Here is a 20,526-nt window from a genome sequence, read left to right as displayed (position 1 = left end):
CACCTACAAGATGAATTGGCAAGTGCCATAACCATTATATTTAAAAACAGCCATAAACAGAGTAGAAAATATTGTTTTCTTTTTCCTCCCACCCACCATCACCAGCAGCAGCAGCAGCAGATTTGAAATCGTCTGGCCCTCCCCTTTAATTGTGGAGTTCCTTGCTGTTTATGATTTGCTGGGGGGGTGCTGTCAATCAGGCTGGCTCAGGAGGTTGGGCTGTCCCGGGCACTTTGAGCGACAGGTTGAGGCTGAAATTCTTGAACTTTTCTTCTAACAGAACGAGCGCCGTCCACTCTGCCAAGCAGTCGACAAACTCAAGCTGCGCTGGATGGATTGGTATGGGGAAAGGAAGCCCTTACCCTTTGGCTAAAAAGCTCCGCTCGTCTGCTTTTACGATGCTCATTTTCTCCCTGTGTCTGAATTCAGGTAAAAGAAGAGGCCGGAAAGAAAACTTTTTTGGTGGTGATTTGAAAGTTAGACGGCTTTTCTGGCAAATAACTTGGGAGCACTTTAGGAAAAGTCTCTCCCCCCCGCCCGCCCCAACGCCCCCGGCCCCCCTCCCCAAGTCTCTTGAATTCTGCAGGCTTTTCAAAAGTAACTTGGAGCTTGTAGAAGTTTAAAGGAGTTTGTAGATTTTTCTGAAAAGTAGTTGGTTTGTAGAATTTTTTTTTTGAAATTAGTTTGTAAGAGGGTCTTTCAAAAGAGGGGGCTTCGAGTTTGTATGAGTTTTTTATTTTAAAACAGTCTGTAGAAATCTGAAAAGAACTCGAGGTTTGTAGAATATTTAAGAGCTTTTAAGTTTGTAGATTAAAAAAAGAGCTTGAGGCTTGGAGAATCTTTTTTTTAAAAGAAAAATGTTTGTAATACTTAAACATCCAGTTTAGACTTTTCTTTACTGCTAACTTTTCTTTACTGCTAACTTTACTGCTAACTTTTCTTTACCGCTAACTTTACTGCTAACTTTTCTTTACTGCTAACTTTTCTTTACTGCTAACTTTTCTTTACTGCTAACTTTACTTCACTGCTAACTTTATTGCTAACTTTTCTTTACTGCCCTCAGTACGTTGCCAGCAGTGTAGGATCCAGAGATGTAACGCCGAGTTTGTGGCTGCTACTTCTCCGGGGATTGGATTGCAAGAGGAAGCGGAGGCAGGAGGAGGCGGAGGCGGCGGCGGCGGGGGAAACGGCGGCGATTTCTGCATCGCTCTGCGGGCTTACTCGCAATGCACCAAGAAGACGGCCAAGTACTGCCGGGGGGACCTGGTCTACCACTCGGCCGTGCTGGGCATCACCGACCTGATGCTGCAGCACAACTGCTCCAAGACGGGACCCACGGCTCCGGTGAAGCCGGCGGCCACCGAGAGGAGCCGGGTCCCCGAGCTCTGCGCCTACCGGAGCAAAGCCAACTCGCTGGGGGACGAGGGCCGGCACCCGCCGCCGAAGTTTGCGCACTGTGGCTTGTTTGGCGACCCGCACCTCAGGACGTTTCGGGACGAGTTTCAGACATGCAAAGTGGAAGGCGCTTGGCCCCTGATCGACAACGACTACCTGTCTGTGCAGGTCACCAATGTGGCAGTGGTGGAAGGTTCCAGTGCCACAGCCACCAGCAAGGTAACTGGGTGTGTGAATGTGTCTCTGCAAAATCAGGGCAAACTCTCCACCACTCACTCACCGCACCCCCCCCCCCCCCCTTTCTCTCACCCAAGAGAAAAAAAACCCATTTTCTTTCCTTTCCCTCTTCGCTTTGTTAGCAAAGGAACGAATTGCGAGTGCCCTCTACTGAATAAGTTTGGGATCCAGACCCCTGTATCCAAAGGACACATCGGTTTTCGGATAATTGGCAAAATAAAACCTGTTTTTTTGGGGGGGGGTGTGGGGGGGTGATTTGTTTTTTAAGAGTTATAATCATCTACAAATGCACCGCCTGAAAGGATGGTGGAAGAAAGATCAATAGCAACTTTTAAAAAGGAATTGGATTAAAACTTGGGAAAAGGAGGGGGAATTGCAGGACCCTTGGGAAGGGTGGGGGGGGGCAAAAGCAGGTTTGGGACTAATAGAATAGCTTTTTCGAAAGAACTGTCGCAACACACAAAGGGCCGAATAGCCTCCTGTGGTGTATGGTTCCACTGGAGGCTGGGGGGAGGGGGGGAATCTCAGGAACTGTATTCTGGAGAAAAATAGAATTAGGGAGGGGTTAGATATTTTTTAAACCTTCCTTTTCTAGTGTCCATTCAACAATCTTGATTAATCACAATGATATTCCTGTTGTGTTAAATAATTCCCATCAAAAAAATCACCTTTCAACCATAGTTGGAACTTGTTTAAAATAATGCATTTGTCAGTTACCTACTGGTTTTTTAGGAAATTTAATCCAGAATGCTTCAAAATAGACTTAAGACTGATTTTGAAGATTTGTGCATTTAAGAGAGGTCCTGAAAAATTCATTTTAATTTGGGCAATTTTTTTAAACCAGTATCTATTGATGAGCATTGACTAAAGCTTTTTAAGTAAGACACTGACTGGGCCTTTTTAATGCTCTTGTTTGTTTTCACTTAGCATCTGAACAAATTAAACTTGCAGTCAGTTGATTCTCTTCAGCTGCCCTGCCCCCCACCACCTGTTATCATTCAAAAGTGTGACAAAACAGCTAACCAACTGTAACCTTGTACTGAAACTTTAATTGGCACTGAAATGAAAGGGGTTTCTGCAAAAGGTTGTGACCAGCTTTTAAAGAAAACACTATTATTCAAAACAGCAAATGGCAGCAGTTCCTGTGCCACTTACCACTGGTGTGGACACAGTTTGTTCTACACGCTGTGTAACTTTTAAATTGCATCAGGAGACTTGCTTCGAGCAAAGCTCGGTTGCCATGGGAAGCATGGACAGATACAACTAGCCTGAGCCTAAAGCCAAGTGCCAAAGAGAAGCCAAAGTGCTAACATTTCCAGTTTGGGATTCTGAGATTTGGAAATGTGAAATGTAATTTTCGCTCCCCCCTCCCCCATTAAAATCAACAATTTAGTCATAAACAATTCTTTTAAAAATAGATGCAAGTGCAACCTTAAAAACAATTCTGTGCAGGTCATAAACAGTTCACGGATGCTCTTGAGGTACTTCATTTCAGGTTTGGCATTGATGTGTTGGTATTTTTGCACTTCAAAGGATGTGATATTTACATTTTGTTTTATGCTCTTAGTGTGACTGATTTCTCTGTTATATTGACATTGCATTTTTTTTAAAAAGCTATATTTGCATTGAGTTCTGCAGTTTTCATTATGTTGGCACTATTCCACCTTGTTTCTTTTCAAAGCAGGTCCACTTGAGGTACGCAGTTTCTAGGGACCTATGTTCCCCCTTCAGTTCCTTTGCAAATTTGTAAAACTGATAGTGTCATGTAGGACGGTCCTTGGAGCACACAAGCCCTGAGTTCAGGAGCTGCTCAGGAGAGACCTTGACAAAAGCCGCCAGATTCCTTTTTTAACCATTTCTGATCCTATTTTAATGGTGATTACCATGATTGTGGTTTATGATGTGCTATCATTCTAACTATCAATCTTGTAAAACAGTGATGATTGACAAAAGCTTGGTCAAAGAGGCAACTTTTAAGGAGCAGCTTAAAGTATGGAGTGGCTTGGGGAGGAAATTTCAGCAATTGGGGTCAATTTAATAAGCAAAGTAACCTTCCCTTTAATACATATAATTTTAGTGGGGTTTGAACCTGGAACCTTTCTGACTCCAAGGCAAGAGCGCTACCATTTGAACCGAGCTGGCATAATGCTGCAGAGAGATATCGGAAGTTAATGGGGAAGTTTCTAGGAGGCAGTTTGTCTCCTATTCTGTGGTTGAAGACGTTTGATACCTCTGACCCATGTAGTTGGCCACTGTCTGCCTGACTTAGTTAAATCCAGTGCTTCTATCAGGGTGTTCTCGTAGTTTTGAAATCAATTTTGTTAAAAACTTAAAACGTTGCAAACATCAAGACAAGTGAACAAACCTGAACAGCATTTCCTCCAGCTTTTAGTGCTGTTGTCTTCCTCCCCCACCCAGCCCCCCCCCCCCTTCCCCCGGCATTACGTTCTATTTGATATTTTATGCTTTCACCAAATAATTTCAACCCTTTTTTAATCAGTTCTAACTGAAGGAAACTTGAGGATGGGGAGGTGGAAGAAATTTGCTAGTGGCAACTTCTTACAGAATGGAAAAAGGCCTTTCAGCCCATCCACTCAGCATAAAGCATGTTACAACTTCAGTGGACTTTCCCCAACTTATCGGCTAAATGGTGCTGAAGTCCATTTCCAACCATATTCCTGACCCCAAACTGCCACAAAGGAGGCAAAGCGCAGATTAGTTGAGGGCACATGCGTTGTAGGTGGGTACAGGTCATACTAAGAATACCAAAAGCAACTTCAATTTATATAGCAACTTTTTAGGATGAAAAGAGGTGGATAATCACTGCTGAACACAATGAGGGTAGACTAGGAATGGTTACAAGAAGGCTTTCCAAAGGAAGGGGTTGTAACAGAAGAAAGGGTGGTGGCAGTTAAGGGAGGAGATTCCAGAACATGAGACTGTGTCAGCTTTGATCTTCAGCTGCCTGTGGTGAGGCAGAGAGTGGGATGTGGTGGGGGACTGACTGAGTGAATGCGCAAGAAGTCAAAATCTGAGAAAGGGAGAGTTTTGACAACACGAGGCACTGCAGGAGGACGGTGTGATTGATAGACTGTAGAGGGGGAGTTCATCATGGTTATGTTCACAACTTGCATTTGTATAGTACCTTCAATATAGAAAGATATCCCATTGCATTTAATAGAAGCACAAAGAGGGGAACATATGATGGGTGACTAAAATTTTGGTTGGGACCAGGTCCTAAGTAGAGCCTTGAGGACAGCTGGAGCAGGTTAAGGAAGGACTTCCAAAGTTGGAACATGGACAGCTGAAGACAGACTGAGTTGTCAATGATGGGGCAAATGGACAAATGTCATTCGTGACTTGGGTTCAAATGAAATGGAGAAATTCAAATGGAGTTAAGAGGGGACTGGCTTTGGGAGGTGGCAACACATTCTCAGACTCTGGAGAGGGCATGGAGGTTAGAATTGGAGCATTAGTTTGAAGAACATGTGGGATCAAAGGTGGGATTTTTTTGAGTAGCAGTGATGACAGTATTTTTGAGGAGTGTGCCAGTACTGGAGCTAAATATTTCATGTATGATTGGAGTTAATTGACAATTTTCGTACAAAACTACACTACTAATTGTAGCGCACATCTGATTAGCTTGGTTGTGACTGATCCGAGCTATCTTGGCATCTGTGTGCACTGAAACCAAAGGGCTTCTTACATTTGAGTATACACAGCATATTGTGTGTATGTAGCAGAGTTTACATGTATTGTGGTGGAGAGTGAGCTTTATTAAATAGCATGGGCTTAGGCTGACTTGAGAGCTGATTCCAGGCAGTGGGTGTGGTACCCGTGTGGTTATACCACTGTGGTGGCACCAGATGATTCTTGGTCAGCATTAGCTGGGCGCTTGGGTGTGTGGCTTAAGTTGTTGACCTGGCAGCCAGAGAGCTTAAGAGTACAGCCAGATATCAAAGCCTCCCTCCTCCTGGGTCCAATATTGACCGGGCTCTTGTTGGGTGGGGAAGTCATACATTTTACAAAAGTGAACTACTACTTGATGTGATGGGTTGCACGGAAATAAAGGTTAAAGATTGTCTGGACAGAGATGAGCTTGTCTTTAAGCTTCAAAACAGAAATTACTGGAAAGCACCTGGCATCTCAGAGCATCTGGAGAGAGCACAAAAACAGTTATCACTGCTGGTCTTTGGCACCATAGACCAGCCTAAACTCGGATTCTCCGCCTGATCTGCGCTCCAGCATTTTCTGTTTCGATGCTCAATTTCCAGCAGCTGCGGTATTGCATTTTTTTTTTTGTCTGAGTTTTTGTTACTTGCTTCTCTGTTGGAATAATTAATTTTTCCGATCCCTCCATGGCTCCCCCCTCTCCCCTATCTACGTAACCACCTCCAGCCGCACAACCTCCGAGAAATACACGTTGTTGAGTGCGTCTTGGAGCTTTGTGAAGGCCTGTGGAATTCTAACCTGTAACCGCTTTCTAGATGTCAAGTTCCAAAGGCTGGGGATTGGGGTAGAAAGGAGAATAGTGGAATTTAGGCAAAGTATTTTCTGTTTACAAGAAGCAAATGTCAAACTTTGGGTGTCCGGGAAGAACCGCTTAGACCATCTTGTCACTCGGAAGCTAAGGGTGCCACTATTAAGAACAGCTGGTTGTATTTCTAGGTACGTGCAATTTGAGAATGGAACTGATCCCAGATGTGTAGTGCCAACAAGCCACGATTTCACAGGCCAATGATGATATAGACCTACCAATACCCCTGTCTATAAGCTGCTTCTAGCTCTACTGACGCCTGGTGGGTGGGTCACAGACTGTTCCTCTGCATTTGCACTTGCCTGTTTTCATATTGTCCTGGATGCTTGGCAAGTGCTGTTATTACCCAGATGTGCAGACCTTGATTACACAGCAGCTGGAACACCAAGTAAACTTGCAGGGTTGACCAAGGCCAGTAAATCCTTTTTTTTAGTGAGAAAAGTAAAGACCTGCATTTATATAGCATCTTACACAACCTCAGGAAGTCTCAAAGTGCTTTCCTCCCAAAGAAGCACTTTATTGCAATATAGTCACTGTCGTACTATAGACAACGAGACAGTCAATTTACACACAGCAAGCTCCCGTGAACAACAAAGAGATAATGACCAGATGGTCTGTATTTTTGGTGACAAATATGGTCCAGGTCACCAGGGAGAGCTTCCCTGCACTTGCAAGAGTACCAGGGACCTCTTCCATCTGCTGGAGGTGGCAGGCAGAGGATATCTTGCTAATATCTCATCAAAAGATGCCACCTCTGACAGTGCAGCACTCCCTTGTTGCTGCACTAGGGTGTGCTTTGAACCCATGACCATCTGACTCTGAAGGGAGTGTGCTGCTGCAGCTGACACCTTTTTTTTTAATATATGGGTCGTTCACAATGAATTGTTAGTGGCATTAATACAATGTAAACAGACAACTGGCAGTTCCTTTGAGGTAAATGTAGGGTGATGGCCCCTTCAGGTTTGTTTTCTTTGTGGGCCTTGTAAACCAGGGATCCCAACATTCCAACAGAGGCGAGTCTCCTTGTGGGAAGGTTTTGCATAGATTGTCCGCTAGAAAAAGGATGTAGCCTTTTGAGTGTTATTTCTTTACAAGAATGTGCCCAACATACAATAATAGAGAATGTACCTGCTGAACTTGGCTTGCAAGTAGAATGGGCCCAAAGCCATATATTTGGAATAAGTTGTGAAGAAGACAGGAGTCTGCCAAGGGATATAGATAGGTGAGTGGACAAAAAATTAGCAGATGGAGTATGATGTGTGAAAATGCAAACTTGCCCACTTAGCAGGAAGAATCAAAGCAGCAAATTATCTGAATGGAGTGTGATTGCAGAACTCACTGGTACAGAAGAACCTGGGTGTCCTGCTACATGAATCTCAGTTAGTGTGCAGATATAGCAAATGATTAGGAAGGCAAATTAAATGCTGTTTATTGCAAGGGGAATGGATATACAAGTAGGGAAGTTCTGCTGCAGTTGTACAGGACATTGGTGAGACCACATCAGGAGTACTGTATACAGCTTTGGTCTGCATAAAGGATATAATTGCATGAGAAGCAGTGTAGAGAAAGCTCATTCGACTGATTCTAGGGCTGATAGGTTAGGCCTGTATCCATTGGAGTTTAGAAGAATGGTGGCGGGGGGTTTAGAAGAATGGTGGCGGGGGGGAACTTATATATTTCAATAAGACCCTGATGGGACTTGACGGGGTGGATGTTTCTCCCCTTATGGGAGAGACTAGAACAAGGGGACACAGTTTAGAAATAAGTGGTCTCCCATTAAGATTTAAGGAAGGAGATGAGAATTTTTTTCCCCTCAGGTCGTTGGTCTGGACTTTTCTTTCCCAGAGAGCAGTGGAGACTAGGTCATTGAATACAAAGTGAGATTGACTCCCTTATAGATCAAAAATCTAAGATGAAGGTAGACAGGGCAGCAGAGGTGAAGCCACAATCGGATCAGCCATGATCTTTTCAAATGGCCGAATGACTTTGTGGGGCTGAATGGCCTACTCCTGCTCCTAGTTTTTGTTGTTTTTATCTACTAAAATTATTTTTTCTTGGCATATCTTTCCTTTTTACATGGTTCCGTTAACTTGTGACTGGTTACAAAATAGGCTGTGGGCTGTCCGTTTATGTGCAGCAGAAAAATTCCATTATCGAAAGGTGCTTGCTTGAATCCAGAAGAGAGTTGAGTCAACATCTGTAGCATGAGAGCAGGCAGGCACTGCAGCGTCACTCAGAACTGAATAACTAATTTACCTGAAACAATCACTATGACAAAATCCCTTTAACAAAGGGAAAATGCAAACAAATGGATACTAAAGCAGGAGATTAGATGATGCAAGAGATTACTCCCATACAATGAACAGAGGTTTAAAGACATAATAGGGCTTTCAAATTGATGAAACAAATGAGGCGCTCCCTTTAGAAAAGGTAGAGAAATAGTGGAAAATTGGAGGGGAACAAAAAGAGCCAATCAGCAAGAGATGTGGAATTAAAACTAAAATGGAGGAAGGTCCAAAGCAACTCCATAATCTCTGGTCTCCCTAATGAGTGAGAGAGAGGGGGGTGGGGGTGGAATTTCTACAGGCTGTTGAAATCTTTCTCCTTTTACATAGTATGTGAACAGAAGCAGCATTTTTACGACCATGTCAAGCCAGAAACTGGATATTTGCCAATTTTTTTCTTTTTTTTTCCCCCATTGGGATGAGGGACCCTGTGGTACTAAATTGGTTACACAAACGAGCTTCCAATTAGTGGTGAATAAGCAGTTTTGTGCTCTGGATTCTAATCCTCTGGGAGTTGGCCCCTGCACTCATTCCAGTAAGAACTAATCTCTGTTTCAATGCACTCAATCCAAGCTGTATTCATGCCTAGGGTCCCAGAAGCAAAATGGCAATGCATTCAAACTCCTTGTGCCATTCAGTCCTTTCCAGGCACTGCTTGGACACATGTTTCAGGTTCTTAATGGAACTTTTCAAGTGTTTGTTTTTAAAAAATATATTTTCTGTGCGCGTATGTTGCTTTTAGTCTCGTTCTCGCATATCAAGTATCTGAACTTTCTTAAAAGGGATGGAATTGCTGACCATGTTCTCAATGGCCAGTACAGTTTACTGCCGATCAGTCCAGTTGTTTTGAATTCAGTTTATGTAATGCTGCAAAGTGGAAATTTGTATTTGGAGAGGGGAGGCGCGAGGGAGGAAAAATATTTGCATTTCTTGAGAGTTTAAATTAAGAGAAGTAAACAAGCTGTTAGCTGTTTTTCTTTATAAAAAAAAAATCAACTTTCAAGGTTCCAATTCATAGTTTTGTGTATTTGACTCTGTGCAGTATTGTTTGCACTGGAGTAGCTCAAAACATTGTAGGTTATGTAAGTTTAAATTAATTTGTTTCGGATGCTGTGGTTGAGTACGGAGTTAGGCTCCTCAGTGCTGCCTTCCCTGGTTGAATTGTCCAGCGCATTATCTATGCTCAACGGATGAAGAATGGTCAAGTAGCAAGGTGTTAGAGGGTGAGTGTGACCTGAGGAATTGAGTATGGTCAGTGGGAATTTGAGTATTGGTCATGTGATTGGAATCTAATGGCTAGATCAGCTTGTTTTATGCATTTTTTTACACCAAGTCCAAAGTTTTAAGCTCCGATCTTTTGTGCTTTTCAGATTATTTAAAAATCGTGATTCATAAAGGTGGGGGGTTGTGGGGAGTGGCGGCAATTGTATTCCAGTATTTCATAATCCACAAGTTATAAAGGAAAAGTTTTGAAGATTTTCCAAGTGCTTCTGGCAGATGGTGTCAAAGCAGAGTTCTTGCAAATGAAGGCACTGAAAATGTCCATGTCGCCTAGCTCTCTAAAGCAGATGAGGGTAATGAGGGGCATGTTTAGAAGTTATAATGTGGAAAACTGATATTCCAAGTCAGTCTGTTTGTGTTTATACTCCTCTTGAGCAAAGATTTCTGATCACATTTATCCACCCTATTCCCATATCCTTTCATCTTGTCTCCCTATCCAATCTAAGCTTAAATGTTGACACTTTTTGCCTCAACCACAAACCCCAAAATGAATTCCACGGCCTCCCAGCTAAGAGGTTTCTTCTGTGCACTTTTCTAAGTCTCATGCAAAGAATCTTTTATCTATGGCCTCCTGTTCTTGACCTAACAACTGGAAAAAGTTCACTCCCATCTACCCTGTCCCCATCCTTCCATAAATTGGAGACAAAGCATTTAAAATTATAACATTCAGAGTGGATGTGGAGCTCAGAGGATCTTTAACTCTCTATATGGCATTATAGATTGAGGCTGTTCAAATATTTTATTTCACTAGAGGCCGTAAGTACAGGAATTTATTTTTATTTATGGACTAATGCAGGTGATTAAAAAGGAATCGCGTTCTGGCAGTCAGAATGCTGTGGGAAGTTTGCGAATGTGAAGGGCAGAATGCTGCAAGTACAGTACAGGGATGGGATGTAAAATATCCTGTTGGACTTAGCCCATTGCTGGGGTATGCTGATACCTGGGCAAAGCGCCATGGCACTCTTCAGATCCCTTGAAGTGAATCTGAGGCAAAGTAAGATGGAGTACAGTGCCTTTGAAGTCTGGTTAATAATCCAGTGGGACCTCTGTTAGGGCAGAGTTACACTGTGAAACGTTTTCCCTTGATTGGGGTTTCCAAGAGTTAAAGAAATGACCATCAATCACACCTTTGACTATAAATATACATTGTAAAAATGTATGCAAGAATAACTGGATCCACCCAGTATGTTTGTCTTGGGGGTTTGAATGGTTGAAAACCTACGTAACAATTGGACAGCTGGAGACTATTTTGTGCTGCTTGCATTTTTCTCCTATCTGGTGACGCAATGTCCCTAGTGGTTGGATGTTTATTTTCCCCTTTCTAATGTGACAATGTAAAGGAGATGGCACAAGGCCTTTTCTCAGCATGGCAGATCACAATGCCCTCCCTGCCAGTGCTGCAGGTAGGGGTGCCTGCGTTTCTGGGCATTGTTGGCACTTTGACCTGGTCGTATCATCCATAAGCATTAGTTAGGAGGCCTGTGCCAATCAGCACCCACCACCATTGCACTTCCTGAGGTGGTTGAAATGTGGGTGGGGGAGGGATTCTATGCCCCCTTAAGTGCTTCTCCTGAGTCTTTCCCATTTGGGACTGAGTGGATGCTACACCCACAGCCAAGACCAACCTTCAATATCAATGAGACGTTGCTGCATCAGGAGCTCTGTTCCATGGGATTCAATGGGAAATGGGTTGACTTCATGGGGATTCTGTTTGGATCAGATGGGCAGTTATCTGGAGTTAATTCAAGTTGACTGTGTCTCTCCTTTCTTCCTTTCTCTCTCTCTTCCCCTTTTCCTCCCTCTTTCCTCCTTTTTCTCCCCCTCCTTTTTCTCCCCCTCCTTTTTCTCCCCCTCCTTTTTCTCCCCCTCCTTTTTCTCCCCCTCCTTTTTCTCCCCCTCCTTTTTCTCCCCCCTCCTTTTTCTCCCCCCTCCTTTTTCTCCCCCCTCCTTTTTCTCCCCCTCCTTCTCTGCCCACGCAAGTGCTTTTTTTTTCTCACTCTCATCTGTGCTTCTCATGAGAGAGATTTGTTGAATACTGGAACAGTTGTAATCTTAGAATTTTGGAGAACGATTTCTGAAGCACTACAGTTTTTTATTCTCCCCATTTCCAGCCTAATGCTATTGCTAATGTTGGCTGGTTGGGCTGAACTCCAGTAACAACAAGCATTAGATGGGCAGAGTGCTGGTGAGGTACACAGGGGCTTTTCACAGACTTTTAAAGGTTTGTTGCCTGTGGAAAATTTAGTGTCCGTGTGTGAACACAGTTACTGTTCCGAGCTAGCCCGTGTGCAAGTCAGTCAGCAGTTCAACATTTGGCAGCCGCCCAGCCCACTCCTCTTGTCCACATCACACCCGCTCCCTAATATTTTTCCTTAGCCTCTAGAAACTTTAACATCCCACATGTTCCTGCAGCACCTGCCACCCTCCAGTGCCCACTCTCCAGGTGCTGAGCCAAGCTATTTGGCTATGAATAGCATCACAAGTCAGTTCCCCTGTTTGAACTCTAGGAATTACTGGATGTTGATGAACAGGTATCTTGGTTGTACCTTCTCTCACTCTCCTCCTCTTTGCAAACAGTTAATAACTGGTTGTGGGGTTTTGTTGTGTTCAAAATGGTTGCTGTTTGCTTACTGTACAAAGGAATATATTGTTTGGGAACTTTGAAATGGTTTCTGAGACCTATAAGTAAAGCACTTTTTCCAAACATAGAAGATCTCAGAGTGGTATATGCATTAAGCACCATTATAAAAACTGGCATGTCGATTTAGTGCATTGTCGCTTCACTTGTGGAAACTTCACTGCAGAAAGAGGTCATTTAAAAGAGAGAGAGACTGGCATTTATGTCTTTCGTGACCTCAACATTCCAGCCAATGAAGTAATTTTGAAGTGTTGTATGATGGCAGCCCATTAGTGCACAGCAACTCCCCTTCTCGGCAATATGACAGTGACCAGATGATCTGTTTTGACCATGTTGATCGAGCGATACATATTGATCAGAACACCAGGGAGAACTTCCCTGCTCTTCCCAAATCGTGCCATGGGATCTTTTGCCTCTACCTGAGACACCAAGACAAGGCTTCAGCTTAAAGTCTCTGTGAAAGGTGGCACCACTGACAGTGCAGCACTGGAGTGTCAGCCTTGAGTTTTTTGTGTGCGCTTGAGCCTGCAACCTTTAAGTCATTGTCGTTGCTGCCACCTCTCCCACTTGAGTTATCAGGAAAATGGGATCAATATTCTTCTCCCAAATCTATCACTAGTGTTACAATAGACTTGGCTTCAGCAAACACTTGCATCAATGCAATACGTATCCTAATATGCTTAAAAATTCCTGCTCACCACTGCCCCACTGCCCTTCATATACATACTAATCTTGTTTGTCCTCTTGTGACCATTTGAAAGCCCTTTTTATCTTCCGACGCTGCTGTTTCAATCCTCCCAGACTTTTTCCATTCTTACACTCCAGCTCTGCGAATGTGGCTTAATTTTTTTTTAAATTAACTTCAGCCCTGCTATCTCCCTAGTGAACCTGATGTCTAATACTGGTTGGGGGACTTGTGCAAAATGTGGGACGGGGGGGTCGCTGTCTTAGCGTTCAACCATGTTGTGGGGTTGGTGTGGGCCTTACTTTGCATGTGGCAGTTCTGCTGCTCTCTTGGAGAGATTGCTTGGATGTGGAAACTGGGGTTTGGATGGGTGGGGAGGCCATATTGCATTCCCAGCAATTGAACCCACCGACACCCCCACACGCACGCACGCACAAAAAAATCTTGAGGCAAAGTATTGTAGCTAAAATGGTGTGAAGAATGAGTATCAGCTGTGGGTCAGTGGGTAGCGCTCAACACCTACGAGGCAGAAAGTTGCGGGTTCGAGTCCCATTCCAGAGACTGGAGCACATCATTCGGGATAACGCTGCCTGTGCCGCACTGGCTGGTGCCATCGTTCAGACAGATGTTAAGCATAAATCCTGTCTGTGCAGTCATCTGGGCATAAAAGATATAATGGCAATATTACAAAGAGCTGGAGAGAATTTTCCCTGGTGTCCTGACTGATTTTTATCCCTCATCCAACATCAACAATAAGAACCCAAATGTTCTTTTTGAAGCTGGCTATCTGGTTATCATCAATGTTTCTTGTGCGGGAACTGTTGCGTTTCCCGATATTACAGCTGACTGTACAGCTGTTTGGGATGACCCCCTAGCCTGAGGCTCTACAAACTCAAATCTTGCTTTATCGTTAGCGTCCTAATATTTATCCAAATATTGTACAAAATACACTTGTAGAGGTAGAAAGATGTGGAGGCGATAGTATAGTGGTATCGTCACTGGACGAGTAATCCAGGGAGTGAGGGTAATTTCCTGGGGACCTGGATTTGAATCTCACCATGGCATGGAATTCAATAAAAATCTGGAATTAAAAGTCTAATAATGACCATGAAACCATTGTCAATTGTTGTAAAACCCATTTGGTTCACTAATGACCCTAAGGGAAGGAAATCTGTCCTTTTCCTGGCCTGGCTTACATGTAACTCCAGACCCACAGCAATGTGGTTAACTCTTAAATGCCCTCCGAACAAGGGCAATAAATGCTGGCTTAGCCAGCGACATCCAGATCCCATGAACGAATTTTTTAAAAATCCCGGGTCTGTATGAGACCTTCTGAGTTTACTGTTGTAAAATATCCTCGGCACCTTCTGTATTGGATATCAGCCAGGATATCGTACCTGCTACGATGAGTCACTGTTGTATCACAAAGGGGGCTTGCTTCCCATGAACAAATGTAGGCTGCCAACACATGAACCTATCCATGGGCTGGATACTAGATGCTGATGTTGAAAGAATTTTTATAAAATGATTCCATACAAAATCATATGGAACTCGGTGTTGAATCATTGACTAAATACTAAATCAGAATGGCCAAGGTCATCAGCAACTTGAGCTGTATGCAAATTATTGGGAATGCGGACTTAAATTCAGTCTACTCTGAATTCTCTGGCACTGTCTCAATTCGAATGCAAGTGTTTGCCACCTGCTGAAGTCTAGCACTGTAACACATAGAGCCCTGAGCCTAAACTACCCACAAAACAAGCATTGTTATTCTCCCCCATCTTCCCTCATTCCATTTCTTATTTACTGGCTTTGAGCTTTTATAGAGCCAAGAAATCCAGACAAGGCTACTTCTAGTTCCTGTTGCCACATTGATGAATGAACATGAATCAGAATAGTAGATGTGAGATATAGCCCAAAACTCGGTGGCGTTTAAAAAAAAATGGTCGCCAGTAAGGAATTTGGGAGAAACTTCTGTCCCGAGTGGTGAGAGTGCAGAGCTTGCTACCACAGGGAGTAGTTGAGGCAAATAGAATGTTGCACTTAAGGGAAAGCTAGATAAGCACATGAGGGAAAGGAATAGAAAGATGTGCTGATAGAGTTGGAAGTGAATCATGTGGAGCATAAATACTTGGATGGTGCCATAGGCTGAGTGGCCTGGTCTGCACTGCAAATTCCACGCAAGTCTATGAAATCTGTTCTCGTGAGCACCTTATACAAATTAATAGGAATATCGAGTTACCAGTAGGCCCCGTGGTACAGATCGACGTGGGCAACAACAATTATTAAAAGTGAGTCAATCCTGCGGAGGAATGCATTTGGAAACCGAGTTCCCAGTACATTATTTATGTTGCTAAAACTGCTTTCTGCAACAATTTTTTTGGTCAACTGACGCTGTCATTCAGCAATTAAATGGCAATATTTAATGCTGCACATTAATGAATTGCTGTGGGGCTGCATCAAGAGGCTTTGATTAAACGGCAATGTGTTCTAAAATCATATTGAAATCATTTAATCCATGGGCAGTCTCAGGAGTTGATGAATTTCAGCTTATTCAGTTATTCTTGAGTGTGTTGTTCAATGCAAGGTCCTGTTCCTTCCCCCCAACCCCACAAAACCAGAACCACCAAAACAAAACCTTCCCCCCCCCCGCCACCCCGTCTCCGAATCCCGGTCAGTGTGAAGCTTTCAGTTGATGGTTCACAGGTGTGGCTCCAGGATTCTCTCGCTGGGAAAATCCATCCAGGGCCTCTGGAGGGTTCAGTATAATTCCAGTTGGATGTTTGAAATAGCAATTAGTAATGGCTGCTATAAGCGTGTGTGTGAAATTAATCTTTTAACAGAAATGTTAGCTTTTTTTTTTAAATGGGCATTTTTCATTCAAATGCACATCAGATTATCAGTTAACTGAGGTCACCCATTAGGATTTCAATTCAATGGGTGTTTTGATATTGGATTAAGGCATTTTTTCACCCCTCAACTTTTTTTTAAAAAAAATGTTAGTGACTTGTTAAAAGGCTTTGTACACTCCTTTCATTCCGGGGGTTGCTGTTTGTTCCCAGGTCTCAAACCAGACCACCGGTGATGTTTGTTCTCCTGTTTGAGAGGAGAATTGAACAGCATATAGTCTGAACCCCAAAGACTGACTTTGGATCACCAAGACCATAGGGCCCAGAAATGGGCCCAATCAGTCCATTGCTGGCTTTTTGTTCCACTTGAGCCTCCTCCCCTTTATCCTCATTTAAATCTACCATTGTAACCCTCTATTCCCTTCTCTCTCTGATGCCTGTCTAACCTCCCCTTAACCGCATCTTTACTATTTACGTCAACCACTCCCTGTACTGATGAGTTCCACATTCTCACCATTTAGGTAGCAAAAAAAAAGGCTTTCTTCCAAATTCCCGATTGGATTCTTGGTGACTGTTGATGACTCGAGTATTTCCCTTCCACGCTAGTGGAAACATTCTCCATGTCTATCCGACCAAAACCTTTCATAATGTTAAAGATCTCCTAGGGCTAATAAATGGGTTTGCCCCACCCGCCCACAAAGGCACCTCGTTCACCTTTCACAGGCCCCAGTCCCGTGCATGACAGGGAGATAAATAACCAGGCCTGTTTAGTTTTTTGCCGTCGAGGGTGGAACGTTGGGTAGAACACTGGGATGACTCCCTTTTCCTTGGAAGTGCGGTGTGATCCCCTCACACCCGCTTAGACGGTGAGGCTTTTCTGTCAGCTGAACGGTGGGAACCCTTGCGCCAAACAATGACCCCTCTCTGTCCAGGCTGTTGTGTGCGGGGACTACGTGTTGAAGGAGACTTGAAGCTACAATTTTCTGACAACTGAACCAAGCTAATGCTGGACCAAAAACTAAAATACCTGGAAAAACTCAGCAGGTCTGACAGCATCTGCAGAGAGGAACAAAGTTAACGTTTCGAGTCCGTATGACTCTTCAACAGAACTAGAGAAAAATAGAAAAGAGGTGAAATATAAGCTGGTTTAAGGGGGGTGGGGGGGACAAGTAGAGCTGGATAGAGGGCCAGTGATAGGTGGAGATAACCAAAAAATGTCACAGACAAAAGGACAAAGAGGTGTTGAAGCTGGTGATATTATTTAAGGAATGTGATAATAAAGGTACAGATAGCCCTAGTGGGGGTGGGGTGGGGAGAAGGGATCGAAATAGGCTAAAAGGCAAAGATAAAACAATGGATGGAAATACATTTAAAAATAATGGAAATAGATGGGAAAAGAAAAATCTATATAAATTATTGGAAAAAAGGGGGATTGGAAAGGGGGTGGGGATGGAGGAGAGAGTTCATGATCTAAAGTTGTTGAATTCAATATTCAGTCCAGAAGGCTGTAAAGTGCCTAGTCGGAAGATGAGATGCTGTTCCTCCAGTTTGCGTTGAGCTTCACTGGAACAATGCAGCAGGCCAAGGACAGACATGTGGGCATGAGAGCAGGGTGGAGTGTTGAAATGGCAAGTGACAGAGAGGTCTGGGTTATGCTTGCGGAATTAATTAACATTACCACGTTGGACTGAGCAGAAGTGAGGGGGCATGCTTAGGTACCAGTTTAAGAAATTTAAGTTTACACTTGTAGAATGTTTCCCACAATAGAGATTGGAATTGGTGTGTGTTTATAGTAGAGCCTTTAACAACAGAGGTGCATTGACCTGAGCTGCTGTGGTGTCCCAGTGCAGAATGAGTTTCAGCTGGTAGCTAGTTGAATATGTACACACGTTAGATTTCAATGGAGTCCGTTCTCAAGCTTTCATTTATATGACACTTGGTTACCACTACGTCACCCATGGAGAGGGTGGCATAATGGTAATGTCACTGGACTTGGGGGCATGGGTTCAAATCCCACCAAGGGAAATGGTGGAATTTTAAATTCAATTAATGAATCTGGAATTAAAAGCTAGTCTCAGTAATGGTGACCATGGCAACTCTTTTTTGACTGTTGTTTAAAAACCCAACTGGTTCACAAACATCCTTTAGGGAAGGAAACCTGTCAGCCTCGCCTGGTCTGGCCTACGTGAGATGCCAGACCCGCAGCAATGTGGTTCACTCTCAACTGAGCAAACCACTCAGTTCAAGGGCAATAAGGGATGGGCAGCTAATGCTGGCCTTGCTGGCACCCACGCTCCATGAAAGAATAAAGAAAATAATGTAAGGCTACTGTTCATTACCATTGATAGTCCATTGACAACAGGACTGTTGCCAGTAGCTGATGATTATAAAACCAACTTGCTGGACTTTTTCAGATTTGGTCATTAAAACCTCCAGGAACTCCCCTTGTGAAGGACTGCCTTTTGGAGGTAGCACTGAATTTGTCAGCCAGAATGAGCTCTTGTGGTAAGGTGGGCTCCCTTGCATTGCCAGCTTTATGCCAATGGGTGGTGCTGCCCACTGAAACCTCAATCTAAAGGGTAACCTTTGTTTCCAGTTGGCATGGAAGCTTAAGAAACAAGCTGAGAAAGAGTTTGGTAATAAATTCTTGTATTAGTGTTTTAACACTGTTACTTTCCAAGCCCAAACATGTTCTCCAGTCGCTACACCTTGATTTATCTTGTGTTTTGTTCCTTTTTTTTTCTGACCTTGGGGTGCCCTGCAATTTGGGGCTTCACCCAAGGTTTTTCCCAATAAAGAGAGTCTTTTAACCCAGGCATTCGCTTCAGGCTGAACATTGTTCATTCATCCTCATTGAATTCCTAGATGGGACCTTCTCTCAGTGGTGCATTTGCCTCCTGAATTGGGTTATGGGATATGGGTTTAAGTCCCACTCCAGGACTTGAGCGTACAATGTAGGGTGGTACTCCAGCCTGGTATTTGGATTGTGAGAATTACCAGGCAGGTTATTGGTTTAACGAAGGGCTGCACTGTTTGTAATAAATACTTTTGATTGCTTCGGAGGCTCACTGACCTGCATACTTCCAGCATTGTCTGCTTCTATTTCAACAAAAAAACAACTGGTCAGCCTTCAATGATGACAGGTCACCTAGGTGCAAACTCTGTGCATTGTATTACATCCACATCTGCAATTGGCAGCCACACCTTCGATCTCTGGAATTCTCTCCCTAAACTTTCCATCTCTCCCCTCAAAGCCCAGTCTTTGACCAAGCTTTTGCTCATCTCTGCTAATTTTCTCTTGGCTCTGCGTTCATTTTGTCCGATGACTGTGAAACACTTCAGGATTTTGTTTTAATCACAATAGTACAGTACAAAGGGAGGCCATTGTGCCTCTGCTAGCTCTTTGTTAGACCTATCCAATTAGTCCTACTCCCTAATGTGAAAGGGACTCGGGAAATGGTTTGTGAAGTATCTTGGAAAGTTTGAGACCGTCTTTATCAATGTTAACTTTTGCTCCTTTTTGTTTTTGTACAGATTACTATCATATTTAAAAGCTATCAGGGATGCACGGAGCAGAAGGTTTATCAAGCAACCACAGACGACCTCCCATCAGCATTTGTGGATGGTACAAAAAGTGGCAGCGAGAGGGAGGGCGAGAGCAGCTTGAGAATACTTGAGAAAGCCGGCAGTCGCCAGGTGGAGATCCAAGCCCGCTACATCGGCACCACCATCATCGTGCGCCAGGTGGGCAAGTACCTCACCTTCGCCATCAGGGTCCCTGAAGAAACTTTGAACTATGCGGACGAGAGCGTGTGCCTGCAGCTCTGCCTCCATGGCTGCCCCAGAAGCGAGCTCATCAAGGAGCACACTCTATCCAGGAGGCTGACCAGCCCCCGGCTTCAGGGGCCCCGGCAGGCGTACACGGTGGAGAGCGCCACTGCCAAGTGTCGGGAGATCCTCCAGGTGGAGGATGTCTACTTCCACTCCTGCGTCTTCGACCTCCTGACGACGGGGGACCCAGCCTTCTCCATGGCAGCTCACGGGGCCTTGGAGGACCTGAAAGCACTGCACCTCAATGTTCTCAAATTGCACACGTCCCCCAGGACTGAGGGTGGCAGAAATGGAGCTCCAGGCCATCACCAGATAGCCCCCATTTATTTGGCATGTCTTGTCTTAGTACTAACCCTCATGTAGTGAATGTGTATACCCTCCAGATTGCAAATTGTCTATATAATAATATATTGAAATGTACATATGTGAAAATGATGTGTAAAGTGCCTGTACATATAGTTGTATTGTATGTTGAGAGCCTCGGTTAGTAACTAGAGTTTTTTTTTTTGTGTACCCGTGTTTTTAAAAATCCTTTTTTTCAGGATGTGAACAGATGGGCATCTAATCTTTGCCTATTAAAAAAAACTCTCCTGCTCAAGGCTTAAAAGGACTTGTCCTGTGCTTAATTTGTATGATTAAGTGTTGGGTTTGCTATTCTACGGTTAATGCTATTGGAATAGATTCTTTTAATTCACTTTAACACACTGCGTGTTTCCATGTTCCTTTACCCTCCAACTCTGGTGTTTCAATACCTCCAGCCACAGGCCCTGTTGTCTGAGATTTAGGGT

At 43.8% G+C, this 20,526-nt stretch overlaps 1 protein-coding gene across 1 annotated transcript in view; it reads left to right on the top strand.

The window, feature by feature from the left end:
- The window catches only part of LOC121287619, a 137,290-nt gene extending 116,987 nt beyond the window's left edge, over window positions 1–20,303 (top strand). Inside the window, exons 10-12 of the mRNA XM_041205545.1 lie at window positions 201–429; window positions 1,064–1,614; window positions 19,442–20,303. Of these exons, the coding sequence (XP_041061479.1) occupies window positions 201–429; window positions 1,064–1,614; window positions 19,442–20,101 (1,440 nt within the window). The 3' untranslated portion in view covers window positions 20,102–20,303. The remainder of the gene's footprint in view (window positions 1–200; window positions 430–1,063; window positions 1,615–19,441) is intronic.
- Window positions 20,304–20,526: the final 223 nt, after the last annotated feature.

This window comes from Carcharodon carcharias, chromosome 14, assembly GCF_017639515.1.
Source record: "Carcharodon carcharias isolate sCarCar2 chromosome 14, sCarCar2.pri, whole genome shotgun sequence".
In the NCBI taxonomy this organism is placed as follows: Eukaryota; Metazoa; Chordata; class Chondrichthyes; order Lamniformes; family Lamnidae; genus Carcharodon; species Carcharodon carcharias.
This window is presented reverse-complemented; position numbering and strand designations above follow the sequence as displayed.